Source organism: Corvus hawaiiensis, chromosome 16, assembly GCF_020740725.1.
Source record: "Corvus hawaiiensis isolate bCorHaw1 chromosome 16, bCorHaw1.pri.cur, whole genome shotgun sequence".
Taxonomy (NCBI): Eukaryota; Metazoa; Chordata; class Aves; order Passeriformes; family Corvidae; genus Corvus; species Corvus hawaiiensis.
In genome coordinates this window covers 6,179,382-6,196,988 of record NC_063228.1, presented here as the reverse complement: position 1 = coordinate 6,196,988, position 17,607 = coordinate 6,179,382, and the positions used below count along the sequence as shown (strand labels likewise).

The window sequence follows — 17,607 nt, the reverse complement described above, 5'->3', positions numbered from 1 at the left end:
CCCAGCGGCGGGGCCCTGCGGGTGGGGGCGGTTCCGGTTCCGGTTCCGGGCGCCGCTCGGGCCGGGGGGGCCGCGCCGCCATCGCCGCGATGCCGAAAGGTGGTGGGGGCCAGGCCGGGCCGGGGGTTCCCCCGCGGGGAACGGCGGTGGGAGGACACGGGGGACAGAGAGGAAGGGGCTGAGGGGGTGTGTGGGCCGCCCCGGCGCGGGCAGGGCTCGTGTTCGCCCCCGGCTGTAAAGATGCCGCGGGGGCTCCGTTCTCTCCCCGGCCTTGGGGGAGCCTGCGGGGGTCCCTTTCCCCCTTACCGGCGGCAGAGGGCGGTCCCCGCGCTGCCCCCGCGGCCGTGTTTGGGCTCTGGGGGGCTCTCGGGTTCTCTTTCCCCCCCGCTCTGTTCTCGGGGGCTCCGGGGCTGCCTCGCCCCCTCCCCGCCCCCCAGGAGACGGCGCCTTCCCCACGCTCCTCGCAGAGCCGGGGGCCCGTTCTGTGCTCCCCAAGTGCCGTGACAGCGCGGCAGCCACGGGGGTGTCCGGGCCGGGGGCTGCCGGTCCCTCCCGTGGGACCGGGCTTGGCTCCATGTGCTCCCGCTGGAACGGGAACCGCGGCCGGTTCTCCCGGGACAGGGCGTGGGGCTCATGGAGCCCCGGGGAGGTGGGTCCAGCCCCACGGGGGGCACCGGGGGCTGGCGGCCATCCCGCCCCGGGAGATCCGAGCGGCCGCGCAGGGGGTCCCGCCCCAGGGGTGGTCCAGGGGCTCCAAACGCGGCTCCTTTGATGTGGCTCCGGCAGCGCCGCGTTTGGGTGTTCCGGAGCGGGCACCGACTTGCTCCTCGTGTGATTCAGGAGCGGGGATGAGGCACTGCCGGGCTGTCACGGCTCAGCGGGATCCACCCAGAACCTTCTCCATATGCACCATCTGCATAATTGGCTCTTGCAAACCTCGGTCACACACGTTGAAAACCAGCCCTTTCTCATTCCTCTTCCCTGCAGTTTGCTCTGCTTTATTTCATCAGCATTTCCCAGCCTTTACCACCAAACTGATTCCTTGCTTAGATTTTATTTAACCACTTCATTTTGGGTCCATTTGCACAGTGATGGGAGATGGGGCTGAAGCTTCCACATGGTTTTTGTGAAGGCAGGGAACTGTGGGGGGTTATAACCCCGTTTTTCGTATTTAAATGCCCTCTAACTTCAGGATTTCCTGCTCTTTATTTTATTGTACAGATTTCAGTGTTTGATTCAAACCTTTGGCTTTTTGTAAGAAGAGAGGTCTTTGGTCATTCTCTCCCTAAGTCAGTGGGAGTTGTTGGATTGTTGGCAGAAGAGTGGACTTTGGCACTCACTGTTAATATAAAAGGGAGGGGCATTAATCAGCTACTAATAAAAATTTTTACAGGATTATTTCTGATTAATTTCCTTTTTTTCCCCCTAATACTTTGATTTTAAAAAGAAGAGATTCCATCAGTATCATTCCGTTCTCTTTCATCTAAATTCCTTAATTAGGCTGTTGAAAGCCAAAGACAGATGTGTTTGAACGTGGGCCTGCCTGGGCACCTCTGGGCTTTGCTGCAGGTGATTCTGTTTTAAAAGTGCTTCACAGAGGTGCAAAAGAACCATTATCCCTGTTTTACAGATGGTGAGACTGAGGCACAGAGCTGGTCAGTGGCAGGTGTAGGAGCAGCTCCCCATGTCTGATGTGAGGTTTGATCTCTGTGTGGGAGCAGAGCCCCATCCCTGCACTGTGCTGAGCCCTTGCTGGGCTTCCATGAGCTTCATTCTTCCATTTGCTTCTTTTTAGGCTTTTAATGTAAAATATTTTCTCTTTAGTTGCTTCTGCCCCTTATCACCACTGTTTATTTGCAGTAATGAGTGGTTTGTGTTCCTTGGTCCTGAGCCCAGTGTGGAATTCTGGAGCAGCTGGATGAGGAGCCTGGCCCTGGCCGGGCTGGGAGCACAGCAGGCTTTGGTTATTTGGGGGTTGGTGTGTCACAGATGTCACTGTTGTTCCATTTGGAGTGATGTCATGTGCTGGGCAGTGAGGTAATGTCTCCCCAGGAGCATTCCAGTGGCAGATCTCCTTCCAGAGGGTGTCAGTGTTCCCACGTGGGATGGCTGGGAACAGACAAACAGAAAACCCCTGTCTGGCTGCACCAAAGCTTTGAATTGTGCTTAGGGTTTGAGAGTCCATGAGCTTCCCCAGCTGAATCCAGGAAGAAGAATTTGGTCTCTGCAGTTCCCCATTTCTCTTGGAAAAATATTTCAGGAGTTTCTGTAAAGCTTCACAGTGGGGTTTTGGGACAGAACTAAGGCATATGAGAGTTTGTGCTGAACCAGGAAAATTGGTCAGAAAATGTTGGATCTCTAAGGCTCCCAGTGCCTCCCAGTCCAACAGCACAGTGAGAGAGCAGTGGCAGATCTCCCATGGATCCCACAGTGCCAAGGAAGGAGGGACAATTCCTCAATCCCTCCCCATCACTGTAAGGTTCCCATTGTCCTTGGCAGGTGAAGGGGAGGATGAGGGAGATCCAGTGTTTCCTGCTCCTTCCATTGGACTTGCAGGACTCCTGTGGCAGCAGAGAGCTGCCTTGCCAGAGCTGTTTGCTTTTTGCCAAGCTCCCTCACTCAAGGCTGTGGATTGGCTCTATTCAACTTGCTTCCCAGTTCTTTGGGCTGGAAGAACATCACCAGAGCAGTGGCTTGAAGGGAGCATTAGTGGCTTCAGCAGTTCACTGATCAACAGAATTTGGAACTTGGGGCAGTGCCAGCCACGGTGACTCCCCTTCCTGCTTCCTAGAGCTTCCTATTTTTCCTCATAAAGCAGTAAAACATGGAGGCTCCTTTTAGTACTTCTTCAGCTCCCATTGTGATTCCCAAGGCTTTTGTCCAATTTGCTTCCTATTTTCCCCTGGCACAGTGGGAGGGGTTAAGGAGCCAAGCTTGTCGGAATGTTGGTTGTAACCACAGGAACACGCTGTGATTCCTCCTGTGCAGGAAACTGGGATCTGCTGTGGGACTGAGCACCCCTTGCCAGCCTGGGAAGGGAATTGTAGAGGCCATGAGCACAGGCAGGGAGGGGTGGTATCAATAATCCCAATTCTCTGTGTGTCTTACCTAAAAGTCTTGGAGCATTTCACCAAGTTCAATGTGGGGTTTTGTTGTTTAGGTTCTATCAGAGGACCTATTTTGGTTTGTCCTGTCCACACCTAAAATCCAGAGAGTGCTGCAGGAGGAACAGACCTTTCTGGAAGTTACCACTAAACCATGTATTAATTTTATTATTTTGTGCAGGTAGAAAAGGAGGCCACAAAGGCCGAGCAAGGCAGTACACCAGTCCTGAGGAGATTGATGCCCAGCTCCAAGCAGAAAAGCAAAAGGCAAGGGTATGTGTTTGCTCCTTTGTGTGTTCTGTCCTAACTCCTGTTTTATCCAGCCTGGTTATTCACTGTTCAGGAGCAATGGCAGCTTAGCCAAGTGTTGCAGATCATTCCAGCCATGATCACAGTATGGATCCTGAATACCTCCAGCTGGGGAGACTCCAAGATGTCACCCAGTCTGGTTCCTGAGGCCTGGGAGACCACCCATGGCAGCATTTGAAAGTTAAGGGACAGGAGCTCATGACACAGCAGCTCTGGAGATCTTTTCTCTCCATATTTCATCATCCCAGTCTCCATGAGTGTCAGCTCATTTGTTCTGCAGCTTGGCTTTGGAGAGCAAGGGCCACATCTTGACATGCTACTGTATGTTGAAATTATTGTATTTTCCCTCATCCTACTGTAGATTTAGGGACCAAACTCCTTTGACTTCTTCCTGGACACATGATTTTCTTGTTTGCCTCTGACTTGCAGGGAGAGATAACAGAGTTTTCTGGTGTGGGGCCTCTTTTGGGTGCGTTTCTGTGCCCCAGCATTGGACTGTAACAGCTCCCCCAACTTCCACCGTGACCTGACTGCTGTCATGAAAGCCTTGGCTGCTTTTTGCAGCTCTTGCTCTCTTTATTCCCAAATTACCACAGCTCTGGTGACACTCTAATATTTTTCTGTGACTTTGTAAAGTGCTGCCTCAGCCCAAATACACAATTCCAGCTGAGGCCTCAGAGCACTGACCACAGGAGGATAATTACACCCCATGTAGGAAGTCCTGATGAATACCTCTGAGATGACTCTCTCAAGCAGTTCTGAGCCATAGCATTGAGTCCTTTTTAATGTTTTGCCCAGCTGGAATTCGAGATGATTGTTTGGTTTGCTGTTTAGCCACATATTCCAGCTTTGTGTTGGATTTCTTCTTCCAAAGTGTAGCTCCCCTTGATTAGTTTCTGATTCCACCTTCTTGGTTTCATGCCATATTTCCAAATTCTGAAACCACTTACGAGTCTCATCCTGTTTTCCAAAATAATTCCAACTCCTACCAGTGTGATGTCATTCACAAACTGTGTGTCTGTTCTCTGCTTCCATGTTGTTAATAAAAATACTGATTGGAAATGGAACAGAAAAGCAGGACCCACTTGAAACGCCTGTCTTGTTTCATAGCAAACCAGAGAACTGCTCTTTGAGAAGGATTTATTTTTTGTGGTAATCCATATCACATAGTGATGGTTACACAGATGGTTACAGCTATACTGGTTTATTAAGGACAGCTTAAAAAAACCCCCCACAATTAACAAAATTACTCCTCTTACTGTTCCTTGCTCATCCACTTTGCTGGTTGCTTGAGGGATGTTGGTAGTGTAAAACAAGCTATTCATACCCATATTGGTTCTTCTGATGATTTAGAAATTAATTCCCAGGCTCCTGACTGGTGGAAGCTCTTCTAAAAAGGCTGTAATTCCTTGGATAATAATGTTCTGGTTGATGGTTGTCAGTTTGCTCCTTCTCTAGTTGTTTTTATTTATTCAGACCCAGGATGGAATCCAGCTCTAAGCTGCATCCATGTAGTTTCCAGTCTCTGAAATACTGTGCACTGGAAACCCAGGCCAAAATTCTCCTGGAGAGCTTTCATTTGGGGAAAGTAAAGTGCCAGTTGTGTCCTTCGCAGGGATTTTCCTGTTGGAGGGAACAGCAGAGTTCCTTGGAGGTGATGCTGTTGCAGAGGAACTCTCATTCTGTGACAGCCAGACTGCCTTGGTGGCCCAAGGGCCACATCAGGAACGCCAGTGCTCAGAGCTGTCACTCGTCCCTCCAAAATCTCATTTAAGAGCTGGATTTGGGATTTTTAGTGACATACATTGCCTCTAATTTCCTCTGATTTTGTAGGAAGAGGAGGAACAAGAAGAAGGAGGCGAAGGAGCAACAGGAGACCCCAAAAAGGAGAAGAAATCTTTAGATTCAGATGAGAGTGATGAAGATGATGAGGATTATCAGGTACTGGCATTCTCAGGGCACTTAATGCCCCTAATTCTTGGGTCAGGGGGGAGATGCACACTCTGGATTCTGAGCAGAGCTACCTAGAGTACACTTTTTACAGAACTATTTTTAGAAGCCAAAAAGCCCTCACTTGAAAGCGTTCTGCCCTCAGAATGAAAACTCGTGCATATTTACAAATGAAATACAAAGGCAAGAAGATTTTTAAAAAGGCTGAAGGTGCCTTGGTTCCTAAATGGTTTTACTGGCTGGTATTAAAATCTTGACTTGAGCTTTTGGGGTGCTTTGCAGTGTGTTTGGAGAGCTCTTGGTGCAACCCAGAGCTGAGTGTGAGAGCTCCTTAACCTCCCTCTTGTTCTTGACCCACAGCAAAAGCGCAAAGGAGTGGAGGGGTTGATAGACATAGAGAACCCCAACCGTGTCATTCAGACAACCAAAAAAGTCACTCAGCTGGACCTGGATGGACCCAAGGAGCTCTCACGACGAGAGAGGTGAGTGTTCCCTGCTGCGTCCCTGGAATTTCAGCCTCGCTGCTGGCAGCAGCTTGGTGCAGGGAGGTGTTTCCCCTGCTCTGTGTCAGTGTTTCAGGGAGGCCCTTAAAGTGTGTTGCTGCCTAAAGCAGGCACTGAACAGCACCAAACTGGGCTCACTGTGCTTCAAAATGGGGCTCCTTAGAAACTTCACAGGAGTTGTCTGTCCTCTGGGAGCAGCTGTGGCCATCCTGGAGCCAGGCAGCCTGCCGTGGGGCACTGAGAGAAAGGGATTTAGGCCATTCCTTTCCTAAGGTTTTATGCCAAAAATCAGACCTAACTGAAATCCTGAAATCATACTGCTGTGAAAGGGATTTAGGCCGTTCCTTTCCTGAAGTTTTATGCCAAAAATCAGAACAGAAATCCATTAACCAGAGGTCACCTTGGATCCACTTCAGTCTTGCTGCAGAAGGTGCCCTGCTGACAGGTACCGGTTTTCCAGATTTCGTGGTGAAATTTTGGGCAGATGAATAACCTGAAAACCAAAGTTTAATCTTCTGGTTTCAATTAGCAATGGTGAGGTTTGGAAGGAAAGATTGAAGCTTTTTTATTTGGCATTGATTGCTTCAGCAGAGGGACACCTTTGAGGGTAAGGCTGGGAAAAACACGTCACAGTTGTTGTGGTGTGGGGCTAATTCATTTGACCTCCTTGTGTGTCCATGTCCTTATTTAGCTGAAGCAAGGTAGAAATAATCTCTCTCCTCATCTCTGTTCAAACCCTGAAAACAGGCAGAACCTGTGCTGGAAAACTGGTGAAGGACCCCCAGTTTGGGGATTTTTCCTGGTTGGAAAGCCCCACTCTGCCTGTTCCTGTGTGCTTCCTGGATACTCTGGTGATTGTTGTGTTTCTCTTGTACAGAGAGGAAATAGAGAAGCAAAAGGCAAAAGAAAGATACATGAAAATGCACCTAGCTGGGAAAACAGAGCAAGCCAAGGCAGACCTTGCCCGACTAGCCATCATTCGGAAGCAAAGGGAAGAAGCTGCCAGAAAGAAAGAAGAAGAAAGAAAAGGTTAGAGAATAATTAATCATATTCTCCTACCTCTCCATGCCATGGCTGCAGTGCCAAGAGGCACAATGCCACATGCCACACATGCCTCATCTGAGCCTGTGCGGTGTTGCTGAGTGTCATCAACTCCCTTCAGCAGAACCGGGCTCAGCTGTTTCTCTCTCATAAAACTCTTGCTTTATAAACAAGTACTTGGGCACTGGAGCAGGGGAGGAGAGAAGGGAATTGCTCTTCATATCCATCTTGTCCCCTGCCTCCCAGGCAATTCTGGCTCCAGTTTAGGGGTTTGGCAGGCTCCTTGTGCTGGGTGATTTATCTGCTTTGCATGTGGGGATCTGAACTGCCCAGGGAATTCACACAGCACTCCTTCCCTTCCTGGCCTTTCCCTGGGAGGTGTGAACCAGAAGTCTGAACACAGCTCCTTGGTGGCTTCCACAGAGAAATTTGGGCATCAGTTCATTTGTGGACACCTGGAGAGAGGCCAGGGATAGAAGGGAACATACTAGAGGAGCTGTGCCTCTTACCTCTGAGAAATTGGTGGGAAGGGTGGGATTTTTTCCATTACCCAACTGGCAGGATTTTGATCCCCGGGGCTGCCAATCCACCCCCAGTCCCTGAGCATGAAATGATGAAACTGTTGTTTTCCTCCCCAGCAAAAGACGAAGCAGCCATGGCAGGTAAAAGACTGCAGTCACTATCCCTTAACAAGTAAGCACAGGCCATGCAAGAGGAGGAAACGCCAGGGAACTGTGCCTGGTCCTGCCAGGAGCTCTGCCGTGTCGCCTTCCATCGATGCCACGCAGAGCGTCCTGCAGCATCGACCTCACCTCCACCTCCAAGAGACACTGACGATGTGTTTGTCCTCATCCTGGCACAGATTTCCATTTGGGGTTAGGGGCAGCTGCTCTCTGCAGTGCAGAGCTGTGCTGGACAGCAATTCCCTGTAACAGTTCAGAAACATGAATGTTTTTGCTGTTTTTAGGATCAAGAACTCGTAGACGGTGGGGGGGGCAGGGTGGGAGGGAGCTGTGTGGGAGGGGAGGTGCTTCAAATACTAGATTGCAAGAAAATAGATTGTGGGGTCGTTGTGGGGTGGGGCATGGGGTGGGGAACTGACTTGGTATGAAATCCCAAAGGATAATGTATCTGAGGAATCCAGTTGGCAAAGAGCCCATCAAGTTGTGCTGCAGGGTGTTGCAGTATAAGCTGGGAGCCTGACTTCATGGACTTCTGGAGTGCCGTTCCTTCCCGGATTCATCCCTCCTTTCTTGCAGCCAGTCTCCCCTTTTCCCTCCTCTTCATTTTCTTTTTCTCCTCCTTATTAGGGATAGTGCCAGTTTTTAACCACATCATCCTTTGTTTAAAGGAGAAAAACAACATTTATTGTGTCAGATCCAGATGGAAAAAAACAAAAGAAAAAAACAAACTTGATCAAGTTTAAAAACCACCAAGAGAACTTGTATATTTGGCTGATTAAACTGTAAGTTATCAGAACTGCTGTGGCCTCGTGTGTGTGTGAAGGGCACAGCTGGGGGGGGGGTCCTGGGGGAGGCACAGCTGCAGCTTGGGGGCTGCTGGTTGTGGTGTGGAGTTTGGTTCAGGGTTCAGGAGCTCCATCAGCACACGCAGCCTGAAGGGAAAAGCTTTTCCTGCTGATTCTGATGGATGTCTTGCACAATCTGTTTACCAGGGTGGAGGAAACAATTACCCTCAGGCCACTGTCTGGCCTAGTCTCTGTGTCAGAAGGGCAGTCACCGCACTGTCACCCCATCTCAGATGTCTCTGGAGGGGACATGCTCCAGCCTGCTGTGCCCCAGGGGTCTGGGAGTCCTGCTGCCAGCCTGTTCAGGGACACCAGTGCTTCCCAGACTCACTCCCCCAAAGGCTGGAGGAGATACGGCCCCAGGGCTTGGAGCAGTGGAAGTCACTGGGAGAGGGGGTTACAGCTGTGGAGATGAAGGATGAAAAAGGGGATTTGTTCTGTGTCACCCTGTCCATGCCTGGCTGCAGGGACTTTGGCACGAGGGTGTGACACAGGACTGTGCCCCAGGGAATGTCACTGTGAGCTGCTGGCTCAAGCCACAGCTCAGACCAAGCCAAGATTTGGGATAGGAAATATCCTCAGGGAGCTGTGGAAGGATGAGCAAGTGCTACCAGGAGAGGTGCCTGTGCTGTCAGCTCCGAGAGGGAAGAACTGATGGGGTGGACAGCCTGACACGGGAAGTTTGGGTGATCCTTGGAGCAGAGGGAGGTGGATGGGGCAGGACAGGGGGAGTTTTTGGGCTGATGCCTGGGATGGAGCAGGGCAGGAGTCACAGGGGGAGAGGTTGAGGCTTGTAAACAGATGGAAATAGGTGGGAAAATCTCAGAGTAACACCTCCCACTAACTGAGGGCTGGAGCAGAACTTAAATGTCACTGTCCCTCTGCCAGCCAGTGCTCCCTTCCCAGGCCGTGGGCGGTATTGGGACTGAGCTGCTCCTGTGGTAACTGGCTGGAAAGGGGCAGGATTAGTTCGGCAGCCCAAGGTGTGTGAGCTGGCTCCAGGTTTGGGAATTGCCCACCTGACAGGACTTTACCAGGGAGACTCAGACAATAGGAAACCTGTGCTCACTGGCTACCTCCATCCTCTCCACTCCCTTTTCCCTAACACCAATCCTAGTTTGACATAATGCTAAAGCAGGGAATGGGGAAGTAACATTCCCCTTATCCCCACGATCCCAATTCACCCTCAGCACTGGTGGCAGAGAGGACGTGACCACCTGTGGTGAGATGTGGCGCAGCACCGTGATCTTCCCTGATCACAACTGTGTTTGCACTGAACTTGCTCTAAAAAAGTGCAAAAAACAAGTTTTGATTTATCAAGGAAAATCCTTTATTTGCTATTTCTCCAAGCAATGTATGACCAGCATCGGGAAGGATGGTAAAAAAAATAGTAAGAAAAATGGTTTTCTTTGTCTGGAAACAGCCACCAGGGCTGGCTGGCAGCGGGGACAGGCACTGGTGGCAGTGTGGCCCAGTCATGTGGCACGGGGGGGGGAGTGGCAGAGAGCAGCAGGCAGGGGGCAGAGCAGGGGCAGCTGGAAGCGTGGATGCCCTTCCTGGATGGCTCCTTCATTTGATCTTGAGATCCTTCAGCGCTGACTCCAGGCTCTGAAACAAAACAGGAAGGTGTTTATCAGTTTGTTGCGTCCCAAAGAAACCGGAGGTGGTTGGGAAGCTGAAAGGTGGGGAACTGGGAGGGAAGATGGTTCAATGCTGGGTACTCCCAGCCCAGGGCCTCCTTGAGGATTCCTTACCTTGACATCCCAGATGCTCATGCCACCGTCCATCCCCGTGGTGCAGAACTGGGAGCACTTGTCCTTCCCACCCGTCAGCACTGAGATCTGGCTGTGGGTGCAAAGAGGGAGTGGGAATCGGTCCCAGGTCGCTGCTGAGCCCTCAGAGCCCTTGGAGCTGCCTGGCAGCCATGGGTGGGAGTGGGGCTGGACCCCTTCATCTTTCCCACCCATGTGCAGGAAGGCACTGGGGATACCCAGGGATGCTTGGGAGTACCCAGGGAAGCTCAGGGACACCCAGGGCTGTCGCAGCTCCTGGTGCTGGCACCTCAGTCTCTCCCTCCCACTTGCAGGGATGCTCAGGGACATTCTGGGGATATGCAAGGATGCTCCAGGGCTGTCCAAGCTCCTGGGCTGGACAGCAGCACACCCAGGGGATGCTCAGGGATCATCAGCCCCAAGCAGCCCCGGAGATGACCCCAAGCCTGTCCCTCCCCGCCCTTGTCCCCAGCCCACACCTGATGCTGTTCTTGTGCAGGGTGTCCAGGGTGGCATTGGCCGTGTCCGAGCTTGCTTTCTTGTCCAGGTTCTGGAAGCGCTCGCGGGCGGTGAGGCCGCGCTGGGAGCTCTGCTTGGGAACGTCCAGCTTCCCCCCAAAGGTCAGGGTGCCCTGGCTCTCCTCATAGGTGAACAGCATCGGGCAGCAGTCATGGCCCTGGGGAACAACCCCAACCTGCTCAGCTCCCTCTGGCCAGCTTCAGCCACAGCACCCACCCCGTGCCCCCGCCCGGACTCACCGCGGCCACCAGGCTGTTCTCGGTGATGAAGGTGACAGCGAGCAGGGGGAGGGTCTCGGTGCACAGGGAGGCAACACTGTGAGGTGTGAGCAACGAGCTGAGCTTCAGCCTCGGTGCTGAGACTGGCACAGCTCATCACATGGGTGGGAGCCACCACCTCCTCCACCCATGGTGATCTGGGGATTGCTCCAGGGGTTCCCCAGCTCCTGGGGCTGAGCCCTCTATGTCCCACACCCACGTACAGGGATGCTCAGGGAGTATCCAGGGATGGTCAGAGATACCCAGGGCTGCTCCAGGGCTATGCCAGCTCCTGAGGCTGGACCCCTCTACTTCCCCCACCCAGGTAAAGAGATGCTCAGGGAATACTCAGGGATGCTCAGAGATACCCAGGGATGCTCCAGGGATGCTCTAGGGCTATCCCAGCTCCTGAAGCTGAACCCTTCCATCTCCCCCACCCATATGCAGGAACACTCTGGGATGGCTCTCAGCCCAACCCAACCCGAGCACCTCCATCCCCGTGTCAGTTTGGGGGTCAACCCCTGCTCCCACCCCCAGCACAGCCTCCCCCAGTCCCCCCAAGCCCCCTCCTGTCTCCAGCCCTCCGTGCTTACGCCATCTTCTTGCCAGCGTCGGCCAGGCACAGGGTGCTGTCATGGCTCACCCAGGCCACGCGGGAGCCACTGGCCGAGAAGCAGATGCTGTGCACCCACCCACAGCTGCTGCTCGACTCGAACATCAGCTCCCCAAAGGGCATCTTGGAGCCCCAGGGCGTGGGGCTGGGCCGCTCCTCCACCTCCTTGATGTAGGCTGAGAAGATCCTGGGAGGGGAAGAGCCTTGGCTTGTCATGTGTCCCCGGATGCAGGACTTGCACCACCTTCATCCCTGCCCCTTACCTCAGTTGTGTGACTCAGTTTCCTGGCAGAGCCCGTGGAGTGTCCCCCTGCCTCCCCTGTGTGCTGTATCCCTGGGATGGTCCCCAGACCTCCCTGCATCTCCCCTGTGCTCCATTCCCTGCTCCAAACAGCACCCGAGGTGAAGCTTGGCCCCCAACCCATCCTTGAGGGTCCCCCTGCCTCAGGCCCCCCGGTCATCCACCCCCTGCTCCTCACCTGCACTTGAAGTCGCAGGAGCCGGCAGCCAGGAGGACGTTGTTGGGGTGCCAGTCGAGGCTGAGCACTGTCGAGCGGATGGGCTTCTTGATGTGCTTGCAAACCCACCTGTGTGGAGAGGGTTTGGCAGCAGAGGGGCAGCATCACCACCCTCAGAGCCCCCTGCGATTTTGGGGGGCTGGCTGAGGTTGGTCAAGGTTCCAAATGCCCCAGGAGCTGCCCTGGGTCACTGTCCTGCAGTAGGAGCTTGGGCATGGGGAGTCCATCCCTCCATTTTCCCATCTGTCTCCACTTCCAGCTCCTCCAGTCTCTTATCTCCCAGTCCATCTCCCATCCATGCATGCATGCATCCATCCATCCATCCATGCCCCCTCCTGTTCCCCCAGGACAGACCCACTGAGGCCGTGCCAGAGCCTCACCAGTCATTCTCCTGCTCAAAGTAGCAGATGGAGATGAGGCGGGAGCCGCTGCCCACGGCGAACTTGTTCTCCTTGGGGGACCACTTGACGCAGCGGGCGGCGCGGTTGATACGCAGGATGACCAGGGTGGGCTTCCAGACGTTGCCCTTCAGGGTCCACACGTAGGCGTTGCGGTCAGTGCCACATGTCACCAGCCGGTTGCTCTCAGGGGCCCAGTCAATGCCTGGAAGGCAGAGTGGGGTGATGGTGGCCCAGGGAGCCACGGGAAAGGGAATGGGAATGGGAATGGGGGCGTGGCACTCAGGGCTGGGGGATGTCTGAAGGTGTGGTTGTTCTGGGTGGTCTCTGCTCCACAGCTCCTCTTTGCCCCACACCATCCCTTCCCATCCCTCCCACCTCAAAGCATCCCATGTCAACCCATCCCACCCCATCTCTCTCATTCATCCATCTCAATCCACCCCACCCATTCCCATGCCTCCTACACTGTTCCATCCCATCCCAACCCATCTCTCCCATATATCCATCATCCATCCATTCCTCTCATTCCACCCTACACCATCCCTTCCCTTCCCATTCATCCCACATTACCCCAATCCATCTCACCCCATTTCTCCCATCCATCCATCCATCCATCCATCCATCCATCCATCCATCTCCCTTCCCATCCCTCCCTTCCTCCCTCCCTCCACCTCATCCCTCTCCATCTCACCCCTGGCTGCCTTCAGCTGGACACAACCTGCTCCATTCTCCTCCACCCCTGCACAACTCCCATCCAGAGGGTGCCAGTGCCACGAGCGGGGCTGGGAGCAGCTCTGGGACAGGGCCACCCACCCTCTGTGTCCCTGTCCCCTCTGCCAGCTGGGACTTACCTGTCACCTGCCCGTTGTGCTCCTTCAGCTCATGGACTTTGCTCCACTTGGCCCCGTCCTTGCGGTAGATGTGAACCTCGTGGTTGTTGGGGCACAGGGCGATCTCTGGGAGTGACAGTGGCCGGGTCAAAGGCCTCCCCTGGGTCACAGGCTCCGCAGGGCCAACCACCACCCACCCACCCCTTCCTGGGCTCCAGGTCCTCCTCACTGAGCCCCAGCTGCCTGGCGGGGTCCCACCAAGCCCCCCAGCCCTGGTCCTGCACTGTCCTGATGCTGCAAATTGTCCCTGTGGGAAGGGAGCACCCCACAGCCCAGTGTCTTCCCTTCCCTACAGTGCGGTCCCATGGAGCTGGTGGGATGGGACAGGACAGGATGGGATAGGATGGAATAGGACGGCTGCGGGTGCACAGCTCCCAAATCCATTCCGCCCCGCCTGCCCGGCGCTCCGGCCGCAGCAGAGAAAGCCCTTTTTGTTCTCCCACATCCCCCGGGCCGTGGTCGGGAAATGCCATCGGCCGTGAATCACCCGGCTCTGCTCCGTGTCCGTCCCTCCCCTGCCGGTGCCTCGGGGCTGGACGCTGTGCCGGCACCCCTGTGCCAGGCTCTGTCCCGGCAGTTGGACCAGGGGACACGGGGGATATGTGCTGTCCCAGCCCCCAAATTTGCCCGTGGCAGGATCTGCTTCCCCAAACCCAGCCCCAAGCCAGCACTGCCCTGTCCCGAGAGCACCACCCACCACAGGGATGTTTAGCCAGGATAGTGCCTCGGGATGTCCTTGGGAATTTCGGGGTGCCCCAGCCGTACTTACGGGTGCGGTCCTTGTTCCAGGCATGGCAGCTGATGGGCTCCAGCAGGAAGCTGTGGTAGGCCATGGCTCACGGGCTGGGGACAGGGAGAGACCCCCAGGCTGTCATGACATCCTGCTGCAGCCACAGGGACAAGATCCCAGCTCCCAGCCTCACAGAGTGATCCTCCCCATCAGCCCTGTGTTGCAGCCCTCTGCATCCCTCCTCTGCCAGGGAGAGGGTTTCCCTGAGGATTTCCAAGCTCAGAAACTGCCCATTTCCAGGAACTTCTAAACCCTGCTGTCATCCTGCTCTAGCTGGCTGGAGCTTGCTGGGCAGGAGCTGGCTGGGAACACCAGGATCCTAGTGCCAGCAGCCCCATGTGCATCCCTGGGGTCCCACCACGGGAAGCACCTCCTCTCTCCACCCCAGCAGGACCAGATCCACTTGCCCCTTCCCCGTCCCTCATTTAGGAAGAGCCAAAGCCCCATGGAGGCACCTCCATCCCATCAGTGCTCAGCCCTCAGGACTAATCCCTTCTCCTGGCTGAGCTCCCACCATTCCTGCTGGTCCCCAACTGCTCCGGTGTCATGGGATGGAGCAGTTGGCCCCAAGCCCGCTCCAGGTGCCACGGGACCGGGAAGGGCTCCGAGCAGCGTCACAGCCCCTTGGCCATCGGGCCGAGGGACCGCAGGGATGTAGGGAAACACCTCGCCAGGGAGTGGCAGACGGGGATTACTCACAGCCCGCTCTCGGCTATTTTGGGAACTCCCTGAACATGTCCCGTTTTCTTTGGCAGTTAAAACGCTACAGGGGAAGGAAAAAAGTCCCTCCTAGCAAAGCTCCGTCCCTGGGCTGGGGAAAAGAAAATCCGAGGAGCTCCATCACCTGCCTTCTGCATGTGGAGAAATTCCAGTGCTGATGCAGGGCACGAGCCCTGCTATCACACATCCCCTGGCCAAGGGCATGGGCATGGATGAGGAGGCAGCTGCCCTATCCCAGCCCCACCGATCCTCCTGGGATACGGCACAGGGTGTCCCAAGGAGGATACAAAGCTGCTGCCACCATGAGCCTCTGCCCTGAACCCTGTGGATGGAGCAGCACCCGAGGGACAGACAAAATCATCAGTGACAGGGACACTGCTGTTGGCATTGCAAGAGATAAGGAGAGAAAAAATGTGTGAAAAAGGGATTTGGCTGAAATGGGGACCCGGCTGAAAGGGCTCCCTGGAGGAGGGATGGGAGGCAGGACGCACCGAGGTGCTTTCCGGATTCGACACTAAGAAAACAGCAATGCTTTTTCTTTTTCCAGGTGGTTTGGGGGCTCAGAGGCATAAATCCTCCTTCCTGGGGGTCCTGCTGCTCCCTTGCTGAGTGCCACTCTGAAGGGATGAGTTCAGCTGCCGTGCCAGGGCCGGAAGCCTTTGCCAGACACGGGAAGGAGTGAGGGCTGTGAGGGCCTTGGCCGCTGCCTGCAGCGGGTGTTGTTTCATTTCCCCCCCAGCCCCTTTGCAGCCAGTTCCCTGCTGCTGCTCCGCTGGCTGAGTCCTGCTCCCGCCCTGGAGTGATGCACGGGGGCTCGGCAGCCCCTTCCCCAGCTGGGAAGATCATCAGAGGAGCTGTGGTTACCCCCCTTCCCCCCCAACCCAGGGGCTCTTGAGGGAGGAAAATGGGAATTTTCCGAGGGCCAGACAGGGCGGGATTGGGAGCTGGAGCAGCTCCGTTATCTCCCAGGCCGGTCCGAGCAGTTCGGAAACATCCTCGGAGGAGATAACCAAACCTTGGCAGAGCCGAGTGCCGGGGGCTCCTCCCAGTCCCGGGAGGAACCCACACACCAGAGGAGCTGGAGTTCGGGTTTTTACGAGCCTGGCGGGGTGGCAGGAGGTGGGTTTGCATCCAGTGAGGATCCCACTGGGAGCTGGGACCCCCTGAAACTCTCCCCAGACACTGTGGTGGACCCCTGCACCACCAAGACCTCAATACCGACCCCCGGAAGCCTCTCTGCTCCCTGTGGCATCCGAAGGTGTCACCCTCCCTGCTCCTGCCAGGCAGGTTGGGGACACCCGTCCTCAGTCCCCAGTGTTGGTGGGGGGTAACCCATGAGCCAGTCTGGCCCTGGGGGGACACCCCCGTCCCAGAACAGACGGAGGGCGCTCTGACCCTCCTCTTCCTCGCGCCGGGCAAAGCGGGAAGCAGCTGATTCCCGAGGAGGAGAGGACAGATTGCGGCAGCTCTGCCTCTGCCGGCACCAACCCCGACGGGACCCCCACAGGAGGACTCTTTCCACCCCGCCAGAGCTGTCAGAACGCCGGCAAGAGAAAAAACCCTCAAACTTGCTGCCGAGGCTGGGAGAAAACCCCAAAACATCCAAAACGCAGCGACAGTGAAGCTCGCACGGGGCAAGGGGCTGCCTGCACCCCCCTGACCCCAGCCCGGGGATACCCCCCGAACCCTGGAGCAGGGTGTGAGCACCAGGAGCGGTGACAGCCACAGCCCCATGGGACAGCCCCAGGTCCTAGCGGGGGTAGCAGAGCTGCCTTACCTTGCTGGGCAGCGCGGGCAGGGCGGGCTGGGCTCGGTTCCTGGACGGCGGGGCTCGTTCATGGACTCTGGGCAGTCGACACGAACGGAGCCCGGAGCGAGCGGCGGGAGCTGTGCCTGCCCCGCCGAGGCAGCCTGACTTCCCTTTTCCTCTCCGAGAAATGCAACCACTTCCTTACGTGGGCGTTGGGGGAGCGCAAAGCAGCTCTGCGGCCGCCCTGCCCCTGTGCCTGCGGGCCAGGCCGCTCCAGCATCGCCGCACATGGACGGGCCCCCGGCCCCGGGGTGCTCCCAGCCGCTCGGTGGGACGTGGGCAACTCGCCCTGGGTGCTCCAGGGAAGAGCACAGCCAGGAGAACAGAAGGGAAGGATTCCCGTCGTCTCCCTTGGCAGCGGGAGTCTTGTTCACCCCCGGCTCCCGATGCGTTTCGGAGGGATGGGGACTCCCCCGATGCCAGTGCTGGCCCCCACCAGGGAACAGCCGTGCCTGGAGCCCACGCGGGGCGAGATGCCCGTCAGCATCGCCTCCCACGGCCGGGGAGATCCGCAGGACCCCGCGGAGCCTGGATCCGGCTGCCCTCGGCAGCAGCTGCTGCTGGTTCCTGCATCCCACAGAGCCCAGTGGGCCCCAGTCCCAGGCTGGCTGCGGTCACCATGCCCGTGTCCCCACGCACCAGACAACCACCCCTCCTACTTCAGAGCAACTAAATTTTATCCCATTCTCGCCGGGATGCACTCACCCCTTCCCTCTCTGAGTGATGTCACAGCACTGGCACAGCAGCACGCTGGGGTCCGTACAGGGAGGGCAGGATCTCTTCTCAGCTGCAGGATTTGGATACAATAACCTGGAATTGGCTGAGCTGCAGAATCGATCCCCACGCGAGGGGTCAGCTGCAGGTGAAGGAGGGGGGGGGTGTGTT

General features: G+C 55.8%; 2 protein-coding genes across 2 annotated transcripts; one reads left to right on the top strand and one right to left on the bottom strand.

Annotated features, from left to right (window-relative positions):
* Positions 1-19: 19 nt before the first annotated feature.
* Positions 20-8,386, top strand: PDAP1 (PDGFA associated protein 1). The gene is made up of 6 exons (XM_048320534.1): positions 20-99; positions 3,286-3,377; positions 5,247-5,354; positions 5,724-5,845; positions 6,744-6,895; positions 7,546-8,386. Exons 1-6 carry the CDS (start codon positions 90-92, stop codon positions 7,602-7,604), a joined length of 543 nt encoding a protein of 180 aa, XP_048176491.1. The 5' UTR covers positions 20-89; the 3' UTR covers positions 7,605-8,386.
* Positions 8,387-9,741: 1,355 nt separating this feature from the next.
* Positions 9,742-16,851, bottom strand: ARPC1B (actin related protein 2/3 complex subunit 1B). Its single transcript, XM_048321304.1, has 10 exons — positions 16,690-16,851; positions 14,172-14,245; positions 13,364-13,468; positions 12,495-12,717; positions 12,076-12,183; positions 11,577-11,783; positions 10,966-11,041; positions 10,687-10,883; positions 10,190-10,280; positions 9,742-10,043 (listed from the first exon to the last, which is right to left on the bottom strand). The coding sequence occupies exons 2-10, from the start codon at positions 14,233-14,235 to the stop codon at positions 10,005-10,007; spliced, it is 1,110 nt and encodes a 369-aa protein (XP_048177261.1). The 5' UTR covers positions 14,236-14,245; positions 16,690-16,851; the 3' UTR covers positions 9,742-10,004.
* Between the last annotated feature and the right edge of the window lie 756 nt (positions 16,852-17,607).

Bases quoted from the DNA above. Each gene is read 5' to 3' on its own strand.
- PDAP1 (XM_048320534.1), top strand. The intron at 5,846-6,743 runs GTGAGTGTTCCC...TCTCTTGTACAG, and splicing joins GAGCTCTCACGACGAGAGAG to AGAGGAAATAGAGAAGCAAA. The intron at 6,896-7,545 runs GTTAGAGAATAA...TTTCCTCCCCAG, and splicing joins GAAAGAAGAAGAAAGAAAAG to CAAAAGACGAAGCAGCCATG.
- ARPC1B (XM_048321304.1), bottom strand. From the start codon at position 14,235: ATGGCCTACCACAGCTTCCTGCTGGAGCCCATCAGCTGCCATGCCTGG. The intron at 11,784-12,075 runs GTGAGGAGCAGG...TTCCCCTCCCAG, and splicing joins TCCTGCGACTTCAAGTGCAG to GATCTTCTCAGCCTACATCA. The intron at 11,042-11,576 runs GTAAGCACGGAG...CACACCTCACAG, and splicing joins GACGCTGGCAAGAAGATGGC to TGTTGCCTCCCTGTGCACCG.